The sequence below is a fragment of the Bombyx mandarina genome, chromosome 10 (genome assembly GCF_030267445.1).
Source record: "Bombyx mandarina strain Sakado chromosome 10, ASM3026744v2".
NCBI classification, from domain to species: domain Eukaryota; kingdom Metazoa; phylum Arthropoda; class Insecta; order Lepidoptera; family Bombycidae; genus Bombyx; species Bombyx mandarina.
In genome coordinates, this window is record NC_143217.1 from 14,620,861 (window position 1) to 14,644,357 (window position 23,497).

At 36.9% G+C, this 23,497-nt stretch overlaps 4 protein-coding genes across 9 annotated transcripts in view; 2 read left to right on the forward strand and 2 right to left on the reverse strand.

Annotated features, from left to right (window-relative positions):
* Nucleotides 1–23,497, forward strand: part of mmd (disintegrin and metalloproteinase domain-containing protein mind-meld) — a 937,314-nt gene that overhangs the window by 876,879 nt on the left and 36,938 nt on the right. The window lies entirely within an intron of this gene.
* On the reverse strand, nucleotides 2,035–8,030 carry MESR4 (misexpression suppressor of ras 4). The gene is made up of 2 exons (XM_028182318.2): nucleotides 7,700–8,030; nucleotides 2,035–7,582 (listed from the first exon to the last, which is right to left on the reverse strand). Exons 1-2 carry the CDS (start codon nucleotides 7,748–7,750, stop codon nucleotides 2,327–2,329), a joined length of 5,307 nt encoding a protein of 1,768 aa, XP_028038119.2. The 5' UTR covers nucleotides 7,751–8,030; the 3' UTR covers nucleotides 2,035–2,326.
* Nucleotides 10,241–13,230, forward strand: MED19 (mediator complex subunit 19). The gene is made up of 3 exons (XM_028182342.2): nucleotides 10,241–10,553; nucleotides 10,640–11,011; nucleotides 11,533–13,230. The coding sequence occupies exons 1-3, from the start codon at nucleotides 10,373–10,375 to the stop codon at nucleotides 11,691–11,693; spliced, it is 714 nt and encodes a 237-aa protein (XP_028038143.1). The 5' UTR covers nucleotides 10,241–10,372; the 3' UTR covers nucleotides 11,694–13,230.
* LOC114248903 (leucine-rich repeat flightless-interacting protein 2) overlaps nucleotides 14,936–23,497 on the reverse strand; it is a 59,004-nt gene continuing 50,442 nt past the window's right edge. For 5 of the 6 annotated variants that reach the window (XM_028182331.2, XM_089730697.1, XM_028182329.2 and 2 more), the window contains 3 exons: nucleotides 22,984–23,124; nucleotides 21,549–21,736; nucleotides 14,936–19,602 (listed from right to left, as the gene is read on the reverse strand). In XM_028182331.2, coding sequence (XP_028038132.2) covers nucleotides 19,492–19,602; nucleotides 21,549–21,736; nucleotides 22,984–23,124 — 440 coding nt within the window. In that variant the 3' untranslated portion in view covers nucleotides 14,936–19,491. The remainder of the gene's footprint in view (nucleotides 19,603–21,548; nucleotides 21,737–22,983; nucleotides 23,125–23,497) is intronic. The other variant, XR_016323710.1, reaches the window with a different exon arrangement.

The following is a 23,497-nucleotide window of genomic DNA, read 5'->3' on the forward strand; positions in this document are numbered from 1 at the left end:
CTGTTGGAAGAGTCCGTGAGATATAGCTTCCCCAAAACAAAGCTACCACTACACTGCCTAGTTCTGCCGCGAAACAGTAATACGTTCCAGTTTGAAGGGTGGGGACAGCACTTTACTCACAGATATTGGGGGTTATCTGTGACTTTACTACATAATTGAGACTTAGACCTCAAATCTCTCAAGTCTGGGTGGCGGCAATCCGTTGAGATTACCATGAGCTAGACGATATAATACATAGTTCGATATGGATTGGCGTATACAAGAGATCTGACAAATACTTGTGCGTAGCTTACCTAACAAGTTAATATTTGTCATTTATGAACAATTAAATTTACGATCGGTTTCGGCAGCACGGTTTCGATAAAAAAAAACTGCATATAACAGCATCTAATGAGAATATTGTTAAAAGACATTCCGCTGAGTTTCTAGCCAGTTCTTCTCAGGACGCAGGCTCGTTTTTGTGAAATGGCGGTAGTTTTTTTTTGGCGTTCAACAAGTATGTACTTTCATTTATGTTGAATAAATTTTTTTGATTGATTGATTGTTATTCTGTTTATTTTTTGGATATTTTTATATAGGTTTTTTATATACTTTCCCCGATTTCGTGTACATAGAATATAGGTCCTTTTGATTCGTATGAATAATACTCATTAATGAGTTAGCTCGCAGTTGTGCCTTTGGGGAGTTTACGACGAAAGGAAGATCTTCCACCGAGCGGATGTTATTTGCTCGGTAGACCGACGGTCCGAATGTTGTTGTTCGGAACTTGTATATATGCGTTTTATCTTGAAAATGTCGTAAGCGAGATTCAGGCATCTGTCAATTATCTTGCGTTGTATGATGGCTACCCACCACATCACTCCCCTCCGAGACTGGAGGTCGTGTCATTTTTTAGTTAGCGTTTGTCCGTGCTGAGATTAGCTTGCAAGGGCCAGTGCTGCTCGAAGCCTGCGGTGAGTCGAGGCTGAGCTTGAATGCTGCGTGCGTGTCGCCAGTGCTGCTCGAAGTTTTGCAGTGAGTCGAAACTGAGCTGAATGCTGCGTGATTGTCGCCAGTGCTGCTCGAAGTCTGCGGTGAGTCGAGACTGAGCTTAAATGTTGCGTGCGTGTCGTGCGTAGTCCATGTGATGCAGAGCTGCCACGCCGGAGATGTGTGACCCCAAGCGTTGATGATCCGGTCGTGGGCTGCGATGAACTGTAGCGGCGTGATGAGGCAGTGAAGTTGCGTGCCGTAGGACCAGGAAGCGCGGTGAGTCGGCTGCGATGGTCCTGTTGAGGCTACGATGCTGGCTTGCTGTGGGACGACTGTCAATGACGTGCTTTTATCTGCGTGAATGCGGGGATTGTGGTAGCCGAAGTTCTTGATGCGCTGATGATAAATCAGAAGGTTGCGTGTTCACATCTCGTCGCAGGTCACCAGTTTGGGGAGTTTAGGACGAAAGGAAGATCTTCCACCGAGCGGATGTTATTTGCTCGGTAGACCGACGGTCCGAATGTTGTTGTTCGGAACTTGTATATATCCGTTTTATCTTGAAAATGTCGTAAGCGAGATTCAGACATCTGTCAATTATCTTGCGTTGTATGATGGCTACCCGCCACAGTGCCATATGTTCTCGTAATGTATATTTAATCACTTATTGTAAGATTTGGAGATTGTTTAATATTGTATAAAAAAAAAAAAAGAAATGCCCTGTTACTTTTAAATCTCTAAAACTAAAAACTATTTTAAAATGCTAATTTGAGTTTATATACTTAACATGTATTTTATGACGCGTACTCCGGAATGATAGTATGTACGTATGCTTCATGTTTTTGCATCGTAAAAACAGCGTACGTTTCGAGTTTCGACTGTATATTTGAACTATCTTTGACTAACGTTATAGCTACCGATAGGATTTTAATGTGCTTCTTAACATTAGGATGTTTAAGACTTACGAAAGATCAAAAGAAGCCAGGCTGCTAGAGAATCTGCGAAGCCGTGGCGAAAAGTGAAATTTTAATAAAAGAAAACAGAAGTAAATGATACAACTGCAAATTGGTATCAAAAATCGGATTTATATTGCCGTTTCTCTGCAGTAAGTTAATGTCATTAACAATTTTGCCTGGTTACAAAATTGGCCGCACAGCCTGTTCCATCAAGCGTAACATGTACTTTTCAATAACAATAATTATACATTTCTTTCAGACCTAATAACCTAAAACTTACACAAACTAACTATAAAGTTATACAGGTAATGCCTAAACTATCTACAATAATTAATAAGTTATATACAGAGTAACAATACAGCAGAGTTATATATACATTTTTAAATTTTGTTTATCGTTAATTATCTGTAGCCTGAGAAACTTTGATTTTTCCTACATTCTGGACAGTACCACTTGCCTTTAGGCGGTACCATGATGCCTACACACTCGAAATGGAACCACTCTATGGGACAGCCGTCGGCGTCGCACGCTATCATCTCGGACACTTCGTCGTATGGGCACCGACAGTAGCAGTACACGCTCTCGCCTTCTCTCGCTTCTCTCACGGCCGGTCTTTCGAAAGCATAGGGTAGACTCGAAGTGCCAGAATTCAGATAACTAGGGGGCGGAATGGGAAAACCGCTGTTATTGGATTGATCGATTTCTAAATTTCCTTCCTCGCTGCTATCTGAATCGCTCGATTCCATAGACTCCGTGTTCATTAGTATTTTGGGCGGCTCCGGGTCCGGTATGGGCGTAGTCAGCCTGATAGAATCGGAATAGCCGTACAGTCTACTGGGTATTATCGTGGAAGGCACTTCCTTTTTTGCCTTGTGAGTTACGGGCGATGGTAGGTCTTCCTTTCGCCATTCAAGCTTAGGCGGTAGTTGTGGTTTCAGAGCAGCGGTTTGTGGCGACTCCTCGTCACTAGAGTATCCGTAGAATTTGTTGGGGACGCGTCGTCTTTTGGACGCCCGTTTATTTCCTGCAAGCTTAGATGAAGCACTAGTATTGGGCGTGGGTTTTGGAGTTAGTTTAGGAGTCTCTGGTATTTGTACTGTATTGGATTGTAATGATATCGTTATTTTATTTGGAGGTAGGGTTTGTTGTGCTTCGGCTTCAGGGTTAGTTATAATGTCTTTGGGAATGTTAATTTTTATGGGACCACGTTTTTTTGATTTCTTCTTCTTTTTACTCTTCTTCTTCGTAGCCGAAGGAGCTTTCACTTTAAGAGCTGTATCTTCTTTAGGCTGTTCTATTTGTATTTTTTCCTTCTCTCTTTCTTCTGGTATAGTTTCGGGAATCATTTCCTTTGGTGTTGAAGATCGACTTGCCTCCCCAGAAATGGAACAGCCGTCAGATTGTGTCACAGTTGGCGTTGTCAATAAATGGCTACGTTTTTCTTCATTTAATTTATTGGTAATTTTTTGAGGACGTTTATCATAGAATTCTTCATCTGTCTCACTTTCATCAGTATCGAGATCCGATTCAGCAATGGGGGGTTCTACTTTTTCTGGTACTAAGATTGGAGTTTCAGCATTCCCCATAACATCAACATTGGAACCATTACTTAGTCTTCTAGAAATAGTATTTTTAAGTCGCTTGGTCTTTTTCTTCTCATTGCCTGATTCCTCTGAAGTATCAGAATCAGAAGAGCTGGATGAAGAGGAACCACTGCTAGATGAGCAGCTGCAATTGGACCCACACGAACAACTAGAATCACTGTCACTACTACTACTGCTTGATGACGAAAATTCTCCTTTGTTTTTCTTAGGCGACTTTTTACTTTTCTTTTTGTCAACATTGAAGGGGTCCTCATCGCCATTCATATCAGTTGGAATCAAACAGTAATCATGATCAGACTCGCATACATGTTTTCGTATGGGCACTAAAGGCGGCGTCTTCTCTTTCTGTTTCTCGACTTTAGCTTGATACTTTTTGAAGTTATCCCATATCTCCAATACTTTTTGTTCATTCGGTTTCTCGTCTTCAGTCGATTCTGTCTTCTCTTCAACTTTCGGAATAGTGACACAATGTTCTGTTTTCTCGCCTTCGATTACGCCTTTCATTTTCGGATCTTCGGCCTCTTCTTTTACCTTTTCTTCGAGTTTTATTTCTTTGGTTGGTGACAGACCACTATCAGACTCATCGCTGCTATCACTCTCAGATAGATTTAACGCCGGTAAATTAACGTCTAACAGTAAGGCGTCCTTGTCTTTTAGTTTCTTTTTCTTAGACTTTTTAGATTGTGTTTCATTTTCAGGTTTTATTTTATCATTGGAAGATCCTGCTTCCTCTGGCGGCTTATCATCTACTAAATCAATAATAGGAATGGGTTCTTCAGGTGCTTTAGGTGACGTAACTTTATCAGGAACAGTGAGGTCCTCAACGCTCATCTTATTTTTATGTTGCTCCAAATGTTTATCCAAGAGCTTTTTAGACACAAACTTTTCTGTGCAACCTTCTTCTACACAAGGATGAGGAAATTCACCAGAATGAAATCTTTTGTGAACTTTTAAGCTTACGGCTCTACTAAATTGTAAATTACACTCTTCACACATGAATATTGCCGGAGGTGTACAGAAATGGTAGACGTGAGGCCATTTTTTCTGCAGACATTTCTTACAAAGAACACTCTCTGTGCCATGTTTCCAGAACAAATGATTAGTTATATCTGGTTTGTTTCTATATGCAATGCCGCATCGGTAGCACAAGTGATGCAATTTGTGTTTCCAAACATGATTCGACAATCTTGCTTGGTTGTGGCAGAATTCAAGGCAAACATCGCAAGTATGGTGTATTTTTCTGAGATGTACCATCAACCTAAACTGTGATGGTATAGAGTCTATACTGCACAGACAACATCGAAACTTAGCTTCATAGTCAGCATTATAAGTCCCTGGACATAAATGACACAATAATTCACTATAACTATAAAAATTTGATTTACACATAATGCACAATAATATTGTTTTTTGATGCATCTTACGATTATGTAAATAGAGATCTTTGTGGACAGCAGTTTTAAAATAACACTGAAAACACTCAAACATATGTTCATACTGTACATTATTACACTTGTCAACACTATCAAAAGAATCAAGGTTTATATAAACTGAACTAAGTTCTTCAGCTCCTAATTTTAATTTTGCTGTAATTGTCTCTGGCATTAGTTCTTCTGCAGTGATACTGTCGACGGTAGCAGCAAACCGATGCTGTGCCACCATATGTAAAGATAACTGCTCACAATTGACAGCAATCTTTCGCACATGATTGCAATATATACAATTATGTACCGTAGCTGCAAGGAATGCTTTTAAGAGATCCTTCAGGGGATATTTATCCAATGGTTTATCTAAGGACAATTCTGTTACAGGTATTGCTGGCTCTTCTACAGCATTCTCCACTGGTTTCACTACATCAAGAAGTTCTGTGTTGGGTTCTTCAACAGATTCTGCAGCATTTTCAGCCAGCACACTTGAAGTTTCTTCTGTTGAGGGTTCTAATTCACTCTTAATGTTTTGAAGTGGGGGTGTCAACTCCATTGGTTCTGCTTCTGTAACTGAATCTCTCTTAGCAACTACTGGTGGATTGACTGGTCCTGGATCCTCATCTACAGTGAGTTTGTCACTGACATCACTGTCTGAAGAGTAATCACTAGATGAATCTTTATCTAAGAGTTCTTTAGGTACTCTTACTGTCAGTTTTGGTACCCTATTTAATGTGTTGTCGTCCTCCAATTTATTATCATATATGGTTGTTTTAATGGCATGATCTTGTTTTGTTTCTAGTACATTGTTAATAATCTCCAAATTATTATTCAAATGAGTTTTTACTGTCATTTCTTTGTTATTTTCATATATTGTAGTGGTCTTCACAAATGGACTATCAGCTCTATCACAAATAGTCATTTTTATGGAAGGTGTTTTTGGCTGAATTGTTTGTTCAGTCGGAGCTTCTCTTTCATATCTTTTTGGTGGTCTTCTGAGACGAGAAGGTGGTTTGTGCAAGATTTGCTGCCCGACTGTAGGATCTACTGTGGAGTTAATTATAACAGGTGAATTCGCATTATTAAGGCTCAATGTTAGTTTTATACCACATTCTTTTTCTTTTTCTACCGGCTTCTCTAAAACTGTTACATCTGCTTTACTGTTTAGCAATCTGGAATCATCCATTTGACTATCTTCATAAGGAGACGATGGTCTACTCTCTTCTGAGTGATCTAAGCTGTCATCACCATTTATATGCATGTTACATTTACCTTCAACAGTGTCAAAATTATTTTGGTGCACTGGACTTGAAATCAATCTATTATCTGAACTCTCTAAGCCCGAATCTGCAGTTTTACTTGTATCTTTACTGGTAGCTGCTGAGTTGTCTGAACTTACACTAGTATCACTATGTATTCCATCAGTTGTTATTCTTTCAGCTGATTTATGTAAAACTGATGGTAAATCCAATTTAGTATCACTGCTGTCTCTATTTCCACTGCCTGATCTAATGATATCTTTAGTCACAGAAAAGGGCCCGTTTTGAGGTAATTCATTGAAATGTTTAGCATTTTTCATATTAGTCTGTTTTACAGCATTTTTACTGACAAGCATAGGCACCGGTTTTGGTTTGATATTATTACAGTCATGATTGAATATGTCATCTTGTTCACTGCAAATTTCATCACACACACAACACATTAAATAGAATGTCCCATTATAAATGTTGAAAAATTCCTCTTTAGTTCCATAGCTGAACTCTTTCACATTGTGTTTATTTGTTAAATGCGCAGAGAGTTTGTCAGCTTTTGAAAACATTCCTAAGCAAAACAGGCATATGTGTCTATTGTGGACTTCTCGCATGTGAAGAAATAAGTTCCAATTTTCATAATATGTTCCGCATGCTGAACATAAATAAACCTTTCTTGTTACACGAGATGGACCGCCAGGATTAGGTTCAGGACAAGGTGCTGTTTCAGGACTCAGTGCTGGTTCTTTAGCCTGAGCTTGACATACTAGCTGGTGCTCCTTCAACATGGCCAGGGTCTTAAATGACATTGAACAACATTTTCTACACTTAAACTTCACCATAGGCTGCAAACCAAGACTCTGAGCATAATCTTTCAGTTGGGCTCCTTTTTCAATTTTACTCTTTTTAAACTGTTGCAGTTGGCTTTTAGGCACGAGACGAGGCACAGGTTTGTCTTGTTCATTCTCAAGAGGGCATTCAGCTTGTGATGTAATATTTTGAAGCTGACCGAATTCACCACGTTTTGGTATAAGTTTAGGCACACGAGGAACACCAGTTGGTGTATTGGCATCACTGGGTCTATAAAGTCTTTTTTTCTTACTAGAATTATAGTACTGATGTGAATTATCTATGAAAGGCCTCTTTCCCAGATGTATCCTCAGTGGGTTGATGCGTTTCCGGAACTTATCGTCCCGCGCGACTTCGATACTTGGGCGACGGTGCTCGTACAACACGTGAGGAGGACTCGAAGACTCGCCGGAATGCTCATGTCCGTTTGTCGTCAATTTCGCGGGTCTTTCGCCATACAAACTCGCCAACGAACCTGAACTATTTTTTTCATCTCTCGCATTGACAGCATTACCATCTTCCATAGTTTTCTACAAAAACAATAACACGTGTTTTAATTTTACAGAAACAAAAGACACTCGAAACAAGAAGAAATCGAAACATTATTTGAATTATCATTACAGTAACAATAATATTTATATGTGTACCTCGGAAATCGTACGTCCAGTATGAGTGCAAGAATATAGATTCGTTTCCATGCATCCGTTTAAACAGTGCGATTCTTACATCAGGCTTACTAGGAGGCAGCCGCGGGCTGATCATTCCCGTAAAATGGCGTCACTTTGCTCACTGAGGAATTGTATTATCAAAAACGTCGCTGTTTGTTTGCTCTGTTTACTGTACACATCACCAACATTTTTTGTGTTTTAAGAATCACTAATTAAAAGAAACTAAACGAAATAAATCACGCTTTTCTGTTTATTTCCAAACACATTGCTGAAAATCGTAACACATTACGAGAAGCTAATCACGAATCATAGACTACGAGTTTCATTTTTTTAAATCCAGCGAGAGATGAATAGCGTTTAATTTCACAGATAACATAATGCAAGTGTTTATTATAAACACGTGGTCTTTTAAATGTTTTCAAATAAAGCTTAGTCGATTTTTAAATTTAATTGAACTGATATGGTTCATACTACAACCATTATATTTACTGTTCTACCTTTATTCTTCATCATCGTCTTTTTTTTTATAGATTTATTTTTATACAACTTAAACTACACAGCCGAGTGGAACATTTAGGTACTTTGTGTAAATCAGAGATAGTCTTTTATGCATATACATATGTATTCTCTCCTCGTCCTATAATCATTCCATTATTGCTGAGCATCGTGACGTGCCCGCTTAAGATATTTTCTTGTGATCTGTAACCATATATATCGGTCAGTGGCACAGTAAAGTGCTTCGCTTAGTCTCCTCACCAGGTGCTCGGACACTGAATCACACCTATTCGAGCTCTGACTCCTAGATCGTTTTCCATCCACTCAATGGATTATCCAATATCGAATACGTTTAAACAATATATATACGTACGTATGTATGTTGTAGCATTACGTAGTATATGTATGGCGGATTTCATTAAAATACACTGTGACATTAGATTCATAATATTATCGAAAGTGAGGTAGGGTATATTATTTCAATGTTTTTTTTTCGTTGCATATATGGGTGGACAGTTCACAGCCATCTGGTGCTAAGTGGTTACCGGAGCCCATAGACGTCTACAAAGTAAATGCCGCCACCCATCTTGAGATATGAGTTCTAATTAATCTCAGTATAGTTACAACGGCTGCCCCACCCTTCAAACCGAAACGCATTACTGCTTCACGGCAGAAATAGGCAGGGCGATAGTACCTAAAAAAAAAATGTACCTACCCACGCCGACTCACAAGAGGTACTACCACCAGTAATTACGCAAATTATAATTTTGCAGGTTTGATTTTTATTACACGATGCTATTCCTTCACCGTGGAAGTCGATCGTGAATATTTATTAAATACGTATTTCATTAGAAATGTTGGTATCCACCTGCGGGATTCGAACACCGGTGCATCGCTCAACAGGAACGCATCGGACGTCTTATAGTTTAGGCCACGACGACTTAAACAAAAAAAAAAGCCTAAGCATTTGTTTCAATAAGAATGTTTGATTTTTTTACTGCTTCAAAGTTTGAATGAGCTCATGCTTTCTTGTTTAGTGGATTTTTTAAAGATTGTATGGCCTGTTACCGAGACCTTTTGTTGGACGGTTAAATTTGAGAGGACTGGGTTCTGTAGGTGAGGGGCTATTTAAAAACACTCTGCTTCATGGTTAATATATAACACCATTACAATATTTTATTTTATAAAACCCTAAGATGTTGCATAGTCCGTGTCTAGATGAGAAGCCATTGTCCTCACTCAAGAGAAGACTCATCTGTTTTAAATATTTAAATAAGCATTTCAATATTCGAAAACTGTAACCTTACATGTGTCAAGTGTTACCTGCCATTACTTACATATTCAAACTCCAACACCATTGGACCAGTTTTAAGGTGTTTTCAAAGCTCATAGACATCACAATTCATTTTCCATACAAAATTATCACGGAAGCTCCAAGTGCTTATGTGTCAGAACTATACTAGACTATTTCAACTAATTCAAAACAAGTCTATTTTAATTTGAGAATTGCTAGTATTTAATTTAAATATAAATTTCTTGAGAACCAACAAAACCATGTACCTATTGTTATGATTTTCTATAAATAACAATATTAATTTAGAGTCTGTGGGAGTTACAAAGCTAGTGTTGCAACAGGACTTTTTGGCGGGAACGCGAGGAGTGAAGTTGTGTGATTTGTTTTATTTTGTCTATTTAGTATTTCTTCGGGTTTAAATGTGTAATAATGGCGGTTTATTAAGTGTTTAATATCTGTGAAAGTGCGCAAATGTGGAAAAATGAAACAAAGCCGCTGGACGTAACTTCTCGGGATCCTCCAAAAAGTCCACTGAAAGATCTTAGTAAATGACCACCATTTTACTGAGATTATATTTCATCCCATTTAATGTCATCCCGTTGATTAATATCTCAAATTAGTCGTCTTCATTTTATTTCACTCCATAATATTATTTTTCATAAAAATTGAATATAAATTAAAATAAGACATGACTTAAAAGTCTCAGTTCCCTTAAAAAAAAAAAGTGTTGCAACATTGTTCCTACTTTTATTTTTTAGAGTTGTCAAAAGCTTGGGAGTAGGGAAGGTCTTTTTAATTTTTTGTGATTTTGTTTAGAGTATTTAATTTATTTAAGTTCGTTTCGTAGATAATGGTCATCCAAGATGATGTCTGATCAGTTTAGGAAAGTAGAACCATATTCGCCAAAATCGTCGCCGAGGGGTGCGAGGTCACCAGTCGTCTCTCGCCAAGATTCTTCTGGTACACTCAAAACTACTATATCCTTAGGCAAAAACCCGTCTATAGTGCACAGCGGACCATTCTATTTGATGAAAGAACCCCCGGGTCAGTATCTCCAACTCTTTAACATTCTCTTCTCAAATTCTTAAATAATTATATTCAGGAAGTGACTTCGACGATTTCTTTTACAGGAGAATGTGAACTGACAGGCGCTACAAATTTAATGGCCTACTATGGACTTGTACATTCTTACAGTAAGTTTAATGGCAAAAAGCTGAAGGAATCCCTATCATCTTTCCTTCCGAACCTGCCGGGCATCGTTGACGGACCTGGGCAGGACGATAACAGTACTCTAAGTTCAGTTATAGCTAAGAGACCAATTGGTGGTAAAGAATTACTGCCATTAACTAGTGCTCAGTTGGCAGGTTTTCGATTACACCCTGGCCCACTTCCTGAGCAGTACAGATATGTGAGTGCAACACCACCAAAGCGACATAAAAGCAAACATAAGAAACATAAGCATAAAGATGGTGCACCTCCTGGGCAAGAGACACCTTTACAAGGTAAGAACTCAGAACTCAACAACATTGATTTAATAGATTTAGCTATGTCCCAAGCTTGTAGACAATATTACAAATTAGCCACCTGTAGATGCTATTTAGGTCTAGGTGAGTCTTCCAGGCACTTTGACTACATTAATCTAGTTAAGACAGTATTTGAATTGCAATGTAATTGTACTCTGCGTTTTACATTTTGTGGTACTAACCCGTGCGGGCTCAGAAGACACCCTATCAATTATTTTTAGTGAGTCTGTTTACAACACTGTCCTTCACTGTGGAAGTAAATTGTGAACATTTGTCAAGTACATATTTCATAAGGAAAAATGGTACTTATCTGCGGGATTCCAACACTAACACAGTCGCATCACTCAATATGAATGCACCAGGCGCCTTATCCTTTAGGCCACAATGATTTCATTTAACTTTAGATGTCAAGTGATACTTTTTAAATTGCTTTATAAGTTATATTATTTATGCTCCATTTTTGTCTTGAGTTTTAATATAAAACATATCTATTATTCTAGATTCATCAAATCCAGACACATATGAGAAAAAGCATAAGAAGCAAAAACGTCATGACGATGAGAAAGAACGAAAGAAGAGAAAAAAAGAGAAAAAGAGAAAAAAGCAAAAACACAGCCCTGAGCATGGAGGCCTTACACCAAACCAACATCCATTACCGTAAATATAAGTGTACAAGTAGGTTTAAGTCGAATATTGAGCCCAAAGAGAGTATTGTACTAAAGATGACTAAAAATTAGTAATTCATTGTGTTCTAGTGATATTCCATTACTAGTGAAATGTACCTCTACACTTTGTTGTGCATATGACTAAATGTATGAACGGCACTCATTTGTTGAAACTACACTTGATATCTATCATAAGTTGATTGTAATACGATCGAATGTCGTTAACATTTCATTAAAGTGGAAAGTTTCCTCAATTGGTTGAATGATATAATAACACAAGAAGAATAACATACAATTGGTTGTGGCCTAAAGGATAAGACGTCTGGTCCATTCGTGTTGAGCGATGCACTGGTGTTCGAATCCCAGGCAAGTACCAATTCTTTTAATGAAATACATACTTGACAAATGTTCACGATTGACATCCACAGTGAAGGAATAACATCGTAATAAAAGTCAAACCCGCAAAATTATAATTTGCGTCATTACTGGTGGTAGGACCTCTTGTGAGTCCGCATGAGTAGCTACCGAAGTAATGCGTTTCGGTTTGAAGGGTGGGGCAGCTGTTGTAACTATACTTGAGACCATTGCATTTACGTAACATCCACCCATCTAAGCAATAAAATAAAAAAAAAGAGTAGATTTATCTGAATCTATATTTCTACATTATTCAATGGGGTGTATATGTCAATAAAATGAAGAAAAAACAAAGTTTTTTATCACATTTTAAACCATAATAAGAAAAATGAGGTTTGCAAGACTTGTTTTTATGAAATACCTAAAATTGCTAGTCAGGCAATGTTTTAAACTTATAGCTAATTTATTATCTTTACTTCATAGTAATTACTTTTGATTCTGAACTTAAGATTTCTAGTAACTTCTACTTGGCTTTCAACAGGTTCGATTGCATGGTAGATTTAATAAGATTCTCTTATGCTAAGTTACCTAATAGAGTTAAAATGCCATGATGGCAAGCAACATTGTGTTAAGTTGACCACTTTGAAAGACTAATCACATCATTCTCAAATGTTTCTAATGCAAACATTAGGAATTTATTAAAAAATATTACTAATTAAGAATTAAATTTCTGAGCGAATTGCCCACAGAGTGACATTAAAACAAAAATATTGTTAGTGTTGAATTCCATGAGGTCTCTTCCATCTCTTTGGGCTCGACTCAAAGTAATGTATTTAATTAATATTTAAGAATTTGTTATAAGAAAATCGTTCTGTTTACCAAGTTAAGCTAAATTTAATGGTTTTTATTATTATTATTTAGAATACAATAAAACACACCTGTGTAGGTAGCTGCAGACGAAAAAAATTTGCAGAAATCTCGAAAATTTTCTGAAGCAAATTTTAGGAATAAATGATATTGAAATTTTAAGAATTACATATTTAGTAGTAGGACTGTGTTCTTTAAAATTTGCTTCAGCATCAATATAATGTCCTGTTAATCTGATAGTGTAATTGATAATTTTGTTTTTTTTTTACCACCCTTATAGAAATAAAATTTGATAGAAAGACATTATTTAAATTTTTGGTTTTATTTATCTTTTAACATTTAAGGCTGGAAAATGACGTCTACATTAAACAGTTGAGCGCCATTGTATTTTCTGTTTCTGTCTTTTTTTTGTTCAGTAACTATTGATAAGATTTAGACTACCAAAAAATATGGTACCTAATGGGTTTTTTTTAAATGTCCCTTTACTAAGTGGTTGTTAAGAGTTTTTTTTTTGTGTAGCAGTTATTGACGAACTTTACTATACACTAAAAGCTCTTTATTCGCGGGGCAAGCGTTCCGTGAACATGGAAAAGCACTTTTACAAAGGATATTATGTTGGATACCTACATATTCTAATCCTTTTTATCATTGTGTATGTACCGATTAGATCCACGAATAAAGAAATCTTTAGCAGCGAACATAGGAATTGGGTCGCATATTTTTAATCTGCGGATAAGGAACCTGTACTATTAATGTTTTTTAATGCATTTATATTGTACCTACGAATCTGCACCGACGCGTGATTAGTGCCCAGGTAAGGTATTATTTTAAGACTTATATGATGCAGTTTATTAAATCTCTGCCACTTTTGCCAAAAAATTATATAGTTATTTATTTATTTATTATACCAACTCAGTATTTAGTGTATTCGAAAAGAAAAATATGGAGGAACCACTTCAGCTTCAATTATTACGCTTTAAACCAACATTCTCTTTGAATTAAAATTACTTTCTGTTTACATTTCATTTCTACCTATTAAATTATTTGAATTATTAAATTATTATTATTGATTTAAATATTATAAATATGTAAATTATTTAAAAAATATATAAATATTATAGATTCATATGGATTACTCGAGTAAACTTGAAGTTGTCGTGGCCTAAAGGATATGACTTCCGCTGCATTCGTGTTGAAGCGATGCACCGGTGTTCGAATCCCGCAGGCGGGTACTAATTTTTCTGATGAAATACGTACTCAACAAATGTTCACGACTGACTTCCACGGTGAAGGAATAACATCGTGTAATAAAAATCAAACCCGCAAAATTATAATTTGCGTAATTACTGGTGGTAGGACCACTTGTGAGTCCGCGCGGGTAGGTACCACCGCCCTGTCTATTTCTGCCGTGAAGCAGTAATGCGTTTCGGTTTGAAGGGTGGGGCAGCCGTTGATAACTATACTGAAACTTTGGAACTTGTATCTCAGGGTGGGTGGCGCGTCTACGTTGTAGATGTCTATGGGCTCCAGTAACCACTTAACACCAGGTGGGCTGTGAACTCGTCCACCCATCTAAGCAATAAAAAAATACAAAATGGTGCTCCTGACCTGTACCCTCCATGCGGAAGCCTAAAAAAATACTATGAAACTGCCAATTCCAGATCCATTTTCTGTTGTGCTTGGAATCAATAAAATGGGATTTATTTTCAAAATCGGCCACGATAAGTATTGTATATTATGCATTCAATAATGATAGCCGGGTTATAATGTCTTGGTTGGATTCAAAATTGTTTATTAAGGATAATTACTTATGAAGACTCAGCAAAACGAAAATCAAACTTCTTTCTTCCATTTCACATTGTACGCATAACGCGATTTAACGAAAACGTGATTTAAAAAAATTAAGTGTTATTAACACCAACGTGAAATGACTTCTAGCTTCGTAGTATAAAGTTATGACAGTAGATGTTATTATTTTATCACACATTAAAAAAACTCAAAAAATAAAAACAAATGATTCCACAGCATACTTTATTTTAAAATAATTCAAAATTTATACATATATCTGTTCGCTTCGGAGACAATTGGTCAATCCTAAATTAAACAACAAAAAAAAAAAAAAAAGATAATAAATTAGTAATGCGCAGCACCATAATACATACAACTTTACAAATAATATTCGTACTTAAAAAATAAGACTAAACATTATATTCACGAGGTGGGCAACACCAACATTTATAATGATTATACCACTTTAACTTTGACACTTGAGTCGACTATTATCAAAGCCGGCAATGTGACTTTTGGACAATTATTGGTAAATCAGAAAAACGAATTATTGACTTTGTATACCATTGGCAGTCACAAAACTCTTCTGAACGACATCTTAGATAAATAACAGGTTAAGTATTAACCTTTATTTAATGTAGCTTTTGAACCGTATTCTTTGAAGGAGACGATTATATTCAAATCAATCTGTATTGACATATCAATAACATTTTTTTGTCCAAATGCACAGATTGCCACCTTTGATAATAGACGACTCACTTATATGATGGGGCTGTAAAATAAATTAAGTTTTAATTTTTAAGTGATATCGCTTAATGGCGTTTAAATTTTATCTGAGATAATCTACATTTACGTGATATACACAATCGTTCACTTTGAAATTAATATTTATTTAAACCGTGTAAACATTAGTACAAACTGACTATCTTATTATTCTTAATCTATTAAAACGGAGATGCAAAAGGTTAATCTTTCATCAATTGTTTTGAATACCGAATCAAAATGTTATAAAAAAAACATTTAATTATTATTTTTGCAAAAACTACGATACACAACGTCTATAACCTCGCAATAGAATGCTTTACTCACATACACTTACTCTTACGTCTGTCGCGCAGCACATACGTCACTGAGAATATCCTATTAAAAGGACAATCAGCCAAACTTTATTGCAAATTAGAAAAAGAAAAAAAAAACTTCATTAGGGTTGGCCAGTAGCACTATTTCATTTGACCCATTAAATACGTATTCAAGTTTTTCATACATCAATAATGGTAGTTTTTCAATTACAGAGCATAATGCGACTCAGTGACGCACAATGCCGAATTATGCTGAAGCTTAATTGGAACGTGAATTAGTTTTCAAATGCATCAGCAGAGTGCGCTAAGTTAGCATAGTTTTAATTAACATTGATTATTTCTAAGAAACTACGACGAAACGAAAGCCTTACAATTTTTTTCAACATTAAATAATATTACTAACGATAATATAAACAAAATTTCGATCAATGCCAACTTAAAGAAAAAACACTTGTCAATTTTGTGTCACTGAGTCGGTATCGATTGCGAGTATCACGCGAGAGCAGTACTTTTGAGAGTGCTCGATTGTGAGAAGCGTTGCTGTAGTTGGAACATTCAACGTTGAGCATTATGCCGCATAATGCGCTCTTGTGCTGTAATTGGAAAACTAGCAATATAGTCGTGTCCGAAAAATCACCAAAAATAACTTGATTTTTGTTTGAAAGCTTTACCGTAATTTCCTAATACAAATATGTAAACATTATGCATTCAAGAATTAAATTAACAAACACATTCCCAACACAATAAGCGGATGTGGTGGTGGTAACTATAAATTATAAAAGTTTCCAAGAAATACAACGCACGTGCCCTAAAACCTACAAATATTGGACGTTACTTTCAAGCGATAATATCATCACAATAAATATTAGGGATAAAAAATTTTGAGCAAACATTTATGGGAGCGTTTATACCATCGCGAGGCGCTGTCGTATGGCTGATTATACGATTGTCAATTTTACAAGAAAACTTCATCTTGTAAAACTAAAGTGGTAAGAATCGGTAACTTGTATTTCTACCCCTATAAATTATACCGTCATTCAATTCACAACATTATCAGTAATGATAAACATTTTAGTATAGTTTAATAAGATGATTGATAACTGAAAAGCGAAAAAGTCCAAGGGCCCGCTTCGAACCGGTAACCCTTGTTATGGATGCGAATGTGACAAAAATTGCTTCTCGCCCGATATTAAATTTTATTTATTTATTAAAGAGCTTATTTCCTAAAATTTGTGATACCGAATGGCAAGTATTCCAATTAAACAGGTTGGTTATTTAAAAAAAAAAAAACGCACAGATACATAATGAGGCAAGCTAAAAATATTTTTAAAACCTACTATCTAATCTAAAATACGCGCAATAGAAATACGTAATAAATTAATTATGTAATACATGTTTTGTTGTTACTAATTAATATTTTACAAAATAAAAAAAATACCATATCATTTACAAATTGAATACGATATATAGACAAAAGTTTTAATTTACAAGATACGAAATTTGGGTGTGACGCCATTTTGTTTTATTTGACAATGACAGTTTCGGAATGTCATCGTCTTGCTTCCGCTCCCTCATCGTAATATACCAATGTCTTTACACTTGATATTTAAGCAATAAACTATACAGAGCTTTTATTTTATGAGACGGACTGTCAGCGCACCGTGAGACATGAGGTCGAAATCTCAATTGTACTTTAATGCAATTCTATTCTATTCTGCAGTCTATTTGCAGACGAGGTGAGACTTATTAGATACAAAATTTATTTCTACACCCGATGAACAATAAACTTGACTTTTAAAACAGTCACAAATTATTTTCTCTCATCTTCACTGACTGGTTCTCTTAACTACATAGTATCTTCTGACTCAAATGATAATACTATCTGGTGCAGGGGAATTTCCGGTCAGATAAAAAATTTCGCGAACGAAAAATAATTATTCGAGAGGGGGAAAGGCTATTTGGTTTAAGCGATATTTTTGCAACATTGCACCAGAGACATTACAAGTTTTTTATTTAGAAAAAAATCATAACAAAAAAACTTTCTTCAACTACCTACATATTTGAATTCAATAAACTTAAAGTTCAATTAAAAACATCGAATTGTTAGTATCAACTATAATCTCTATATATAAAAATGAATTGCTGTTCGTTAGTCTCGCTAAAACTCGAGAACGGCTGGACCGATTTGGCTAATTTTGGTCTTGAATTATTCGTGGAAGTCCAGGGAAGGTTTAAAAGGTGAGAAAATATAAAAAAAGCTCGGAATTATATAAAAACAAACAATTTTGTTTTTCCTTTGATGTGTCCCCTTGATGTGTCTTTTATTTATCGATTGAGGCACTACGAAGTCTGCCGGGTCAGCTAGTACTAAATAAAACGGACCTATAATTACAACGATAAATGCAGCGTATTAAGCGAAATGTCGCTTAAACCAAATAACCTTTTACCCCTCGAAATTTATTTACATTTGTCTGCACTCAATATAATACACAGACACACAGAGCTGACGAGTGGGGTCAATGTCCGACGGTTCCCTTTTCCTTTACATTGTGGACTTAAGAAATATTCACTTAATAGAAAGAGAAAAGTCTTGAGTTATTTGTTAATTTTAGTATTCCGAATCGGCGAACTAGGAAGTTTTTAAAACGAATGTTAAAATACGGTTGTAGTTTTTTTTCGATACCCTCCTCCCGGCTGTGGCCTACCAGCCCGCGCGGTTAGGTACCACAATCCGGCCTGTTTCTACCCCGAAGCAGTCATGTGTTTCGGTTCGTAGGTCGATACAATCGTTATACAATGCAATCGAGACTACGACCTCACGTCTCAAGGTGGGCGCCGAGATTCACGTAGTGATGTTCGTGGACTCCTGTTGCCATCGAACAAGAGGCGAACCGTGACCTCTCTCGCTCAACAGTGCAATAAATAAAAACAAAAAAGTATTTACGAGCAAATTAAAAATGCGCATCAAATAGTGACGTAAATAATAAAATTTACAATAACATGGTTCTTTTTTTTTCTTCATAAAATTCTACAATAGAACATTATTGATTAAAACGAAATGAAGTGAGCACTGGAGAAACGAAATTGTTCAATTATTCTAAACCATAAAAAACATATTACTCCTGAATTACTCGTAGGTTTTTGCAAAAAGTACAACCCGGTATCGAGAATTTAAATTTCATATTTCCAACTTTTGTAAATGTTTATTTTCAACATACAGACCGTAGAGTGTACAAGTATGAGCCCATTTGTTTACTTAACACATATCTGGATTCGACTGATCATCTTAAATTAGAGAGGCGATTATCTTCAGGATGCTGTGTTGAGATAAGGCGTCCACTAAGAGGATATTACGTGGGTGAATAAATCTTGTCTTCGTGGTCGGGAGGTCCCGAAGCCACACGCAATGTATCACTACACTAAAATCTAAGTTATACAGGTATATTTTCAGTATACTTGATGAGCCAGCAATGTAAGTCGTACAAAACCCTCACACGCAGTGTATTACGCAGGATCTCCGGGTGTGTTGCAGATCGCGGTAGTCGAGTGGCGCTATATACATTGACGGTAGTTTCATTTAATGAATACTTTTTCGAATTCCATGTCGGTTCAATTGATTACCTCCTTTCCGTTGCACATCATAAAGTTCAATTTAGTTTAAATGTCGTATTCCGTACAACGCGGTCGGCGAGAAGCGTCGCGCGCCTCACAGGTCCTTGAGCAGCGCAGACTTCGCGTTCTTCAGTTTGTCGAGACGTTTCGTGAGGTGACTGTTCTCGGTTTCCAACTCCTCGACGCGGTTCAGCGCTTCCCTCGTCTGGAAAATAATTTCGTGGATCAACACTCGCCTATACATGGTATATTAATTACACTAGTGGTAGGACCTCTTGTGAGTCCGCGCGGGTAGGTACCACCACCCTGCCTTTTTCTGCCGTGAAGCAATAATGCGTTTCGGCTGAAGGGTGGCGCAGCCGTTGTAACTATACTTGAGACCTTAGGACTTATATCTCGAGGTGGGTGGCGCATTTACGTTGTGGATGTCTATGGGCTCCAGTAACCACTTAACACCAGGTGGGCTCTGAGCTCGTCCACCCATCTAAGCAATAAAAAAAAGGAGAAAGGTGTCAGAGCGCGGTGGCATTCTCCAACCAGTCATTCGGTGGATCAGATCATTGGAAGGAAGTGTCAAAAAAAAATGCTTTCTCCCACTGTATGAGGGAAGGGTAGAACCAATGCTGGAGTGTTTGAGATTTTTGAGGTGGAACAGATGGCTACCCACTAAGATCATCGACACTCTTGTTCTAACCAGTTATTCGGTGGATTAGATTTGTCAAACTTGTCAAATTTTGATGGACGTGTCAAAAAACAAAAAAAAATCCTCCCCATCGTATGCGGGAGGGAACCAATGCTGGAGATTTTTGAGGTAGAAAAAACGTCTACCCACTAGGATCATTGATGCTCTTGTTGATCTATGGAGTACGCGCGGTTTATATTATATACAATTTACAATTTAGTAACTCTCAAATTAACATTAATGACACGAACATGCAAAACGCGTTTAAATTTCTAATAATACGTAATCGACATTAGCTACGCAAGGATACGTTACACAAACACAATATAATTGAGTCGTCTATTATCAAAGGTGGCAATCTGTGCATTTGGACAAAAAAAATTTATTGATATGTCAATACAGATTGATTTGAATATAATCGTCTCCTTCAAAGAATACGGTTCAAAATCTGCATTAAATAAAGGTTAATACTTAACCTGTTATTTATCTAAGATGTCGTTCAGAAGAGTTTTGTGACTGCCAATAGAATACAAAGTCAATAATTCGTTTTTCTGATTTACCAATAATTGTCCAAAAGTCACATTGCCGGCTTTGATAATAGTCGACTCAATTTTAGTATTTTTATTAATGTTGACATCCGCTAACGTCACATCAAGGATACATTGAGAAACGGTCACCATCAACTAACACCCTCAGACGTGGAAAATTGTTGATAACTTTTCTATAAGAGTGGTAGAATGTAAAATGCAAACATTAGGAGTTACGTTACGGGGGTGGGTGAGGGTAAAAAGATATAAACAAACTTCAAAGGTCAAAGGTCAAGCCGGGTACCGTTAGCTGTCACCGTCATTGATAACGGCCCAAAAGTCGACCACATCCTGCAAATATAATTTCATCTGAACCTTATGTTTCTTTTTGTTTTTGTTTTAAGTGGACGAGTGCGACCCACGTAAGCATAAGTGAGTACTCACTGTCGCTCATTTACATCAGCAATGCTCTGGGCATTGCTATATATATGTATGCGGGAATGTATACTATCATACCGATAGAGATGAAAAGTAATATTATTAAACTAAACGTAAATAGTCCATAACAAAAAACTTATCGAAGGGGTAAACCGAAATTCGTCAACACGTCATTAAGCTTTCATTTTATTATTTAACTTAGGAAAGATAATTAACGAGTATTTTAAATATATTCAACAATTTTGAATAACACTTATTGAGAATCTCCTTCTTATAAATCTCCGATAACATAATTTTCGTCTTGGCTGGTTCGTGAAGCATGAATCTGAAGTGAAGGTAGATTGTTGGGCACGAAAGGCCGTTGACCCCGTGCGTCAGTCTTCATATAATATTGTTCAAGACCGATTCATTTTTTATTAAATTGAGAAAGAAATACGTCTAAGAACGTAGCAGTGGCACTGTAACAGTGCCTTAGTTTTCGACTAGGGTCGGTATGGTCCGTACCTCGCGCTGCAGCCTCCTCCGCTCCTGGTTGAGCTGGTCCTCGAGCTGGTCGTGCTGGTCCTGGCGGGCGCGCAGGCGGGCCAGCTGCGCGGCGAGGCGGGCGGCGCCGCCGGCCTGCAGCGCGGCCTCGGCCTCCGCGCGCGCCGCCCGCCCGCGAGCCTCCGACACAGACTTCCGCAGGGTTTCCACTGTTCACAAACATCTCCACGGTTAGTACTACTGTTTTCATCTGGAGGATTTTTATTGAACAATCATCATTACAATATTTTTAGAGTTTATATTAGTCACAATATTTTGAATTTTATAGCAATCAAGCGGTCCGCTCCGGCTTCGCTCGGGTCGTTGTTTAATTTTTTAAAATAAAAGTACACTTATTGCGGCATAACTATAATAGTTAGTCATATACTGTCGGGACACTTTTTATAAATAATAATGTGTTCTACAAAGTCGTAGTACATTATTTTATTCTATCATCAATAGTTTTCGCAGGGCACGGGATGTAAAGAATATTTTAGGTAATTTTTTTACACCTTGGGTTACATTGTTGGAGTTTTAGTAAGGACCCCTAATTTTTTTCAAAAAAGATTATAGCCTATGTCACTCGGGAATAGTGTAGTATACAAACAGTGAAATAATTTTTCAAATCGGTTCAGTAGTTTCGGAGGCTATTCAATACAAACAAACAAATCTTTCCTCTTTATAACATTAGTATAGATACAATGCCGTCAACATATTAATCAATATCAATTAATAGAATTAACACAAACATGTAAAGTCAAGTTATATTATTTATCTAATATTTACTTGAGCCCATGGACAGCACAACATAAATACTTTATTAAAACATTAAATGTTTAGGTCAAATACATTAGAATTGCAACTACCCTTCCCTACAGCTTTATTCTTTTCATCAGAACTCTAAATAAAAAATTACATAGTTGGATGAAATGGTGATACTATTTCTTGATCTTGATTAAAGGGTATCTTAGCCTAGGACTGGACATAATTTCTTACTGAGGGTGCTATAATTAGCATCGGTAATTACATAACTTAGATTTCGAGCTTGTGGGCTCGTAGTGGCGGGTTCTTAGATGTCTATGGGCTCCGATAACCACTTAGACACCACACAAGATAGGCTGTGAACTCGTACAGCCCTCTACCCAATAGGCAAGTATTAAAAGAGTAGAGAAGGTCGAGGTCGCCTCGGTACTAACGTTCTGTCAATTCGATTAGTTGCATATATACATTGCAATAACAATTTGACACTTCATTAAGAAAAATTCAGGCTGTGGAATTTTCTAAATTTCTTTACGGACATTTGCTGCTCGACTTTTTAGCCAATCTTGTTTTACTTTTTTTTTTATATTTGACGATGAAGTTTACACCGCAATCTCTTAATCATCTTAATGTCTTCTCGCCAGAAGCCCCAACTTACATTCGTCCTCATACTCCTGGTCGTGATGGTTGGCGACCCCGTTCTGTCTGGCGGCGCGCTCTTCGTTCAGCTGGATCTTCAGTTTCCGCACTTCGGACTCGAGCGCCTGCTTCGAGCTCACCAGCTTCTGTAACCGGACATCTGTGGGGGGACAGAGGAGAACACGTCAGCATCCGTCAACTCGTTTTGTACCTTGTTTGAGAATTAAAACAGAAGGTTCCCGTAAGGGAATTCCCCTAGAATATATCCGTTAACAAGAGTTATTATTTAAAAAAAAACGTATAGTACTCTATATCGAAGGAGAATAAGATTGTTTGAACTTGCCACATTTTGTGCTAGAAAACACAATTAGTGACGTCAGATAAACAAAAGCGCTGAATTTACAAAGATCCTTATTTCATTGGCTCAGTGCCCACCTAATGAACCCTACTAATATAATAATATGTGGGCGGCCTATTGTAATAAGTCAATAAGGGTTATTATAGTGCCAACTGACGGCAACAATCTGCCGTTA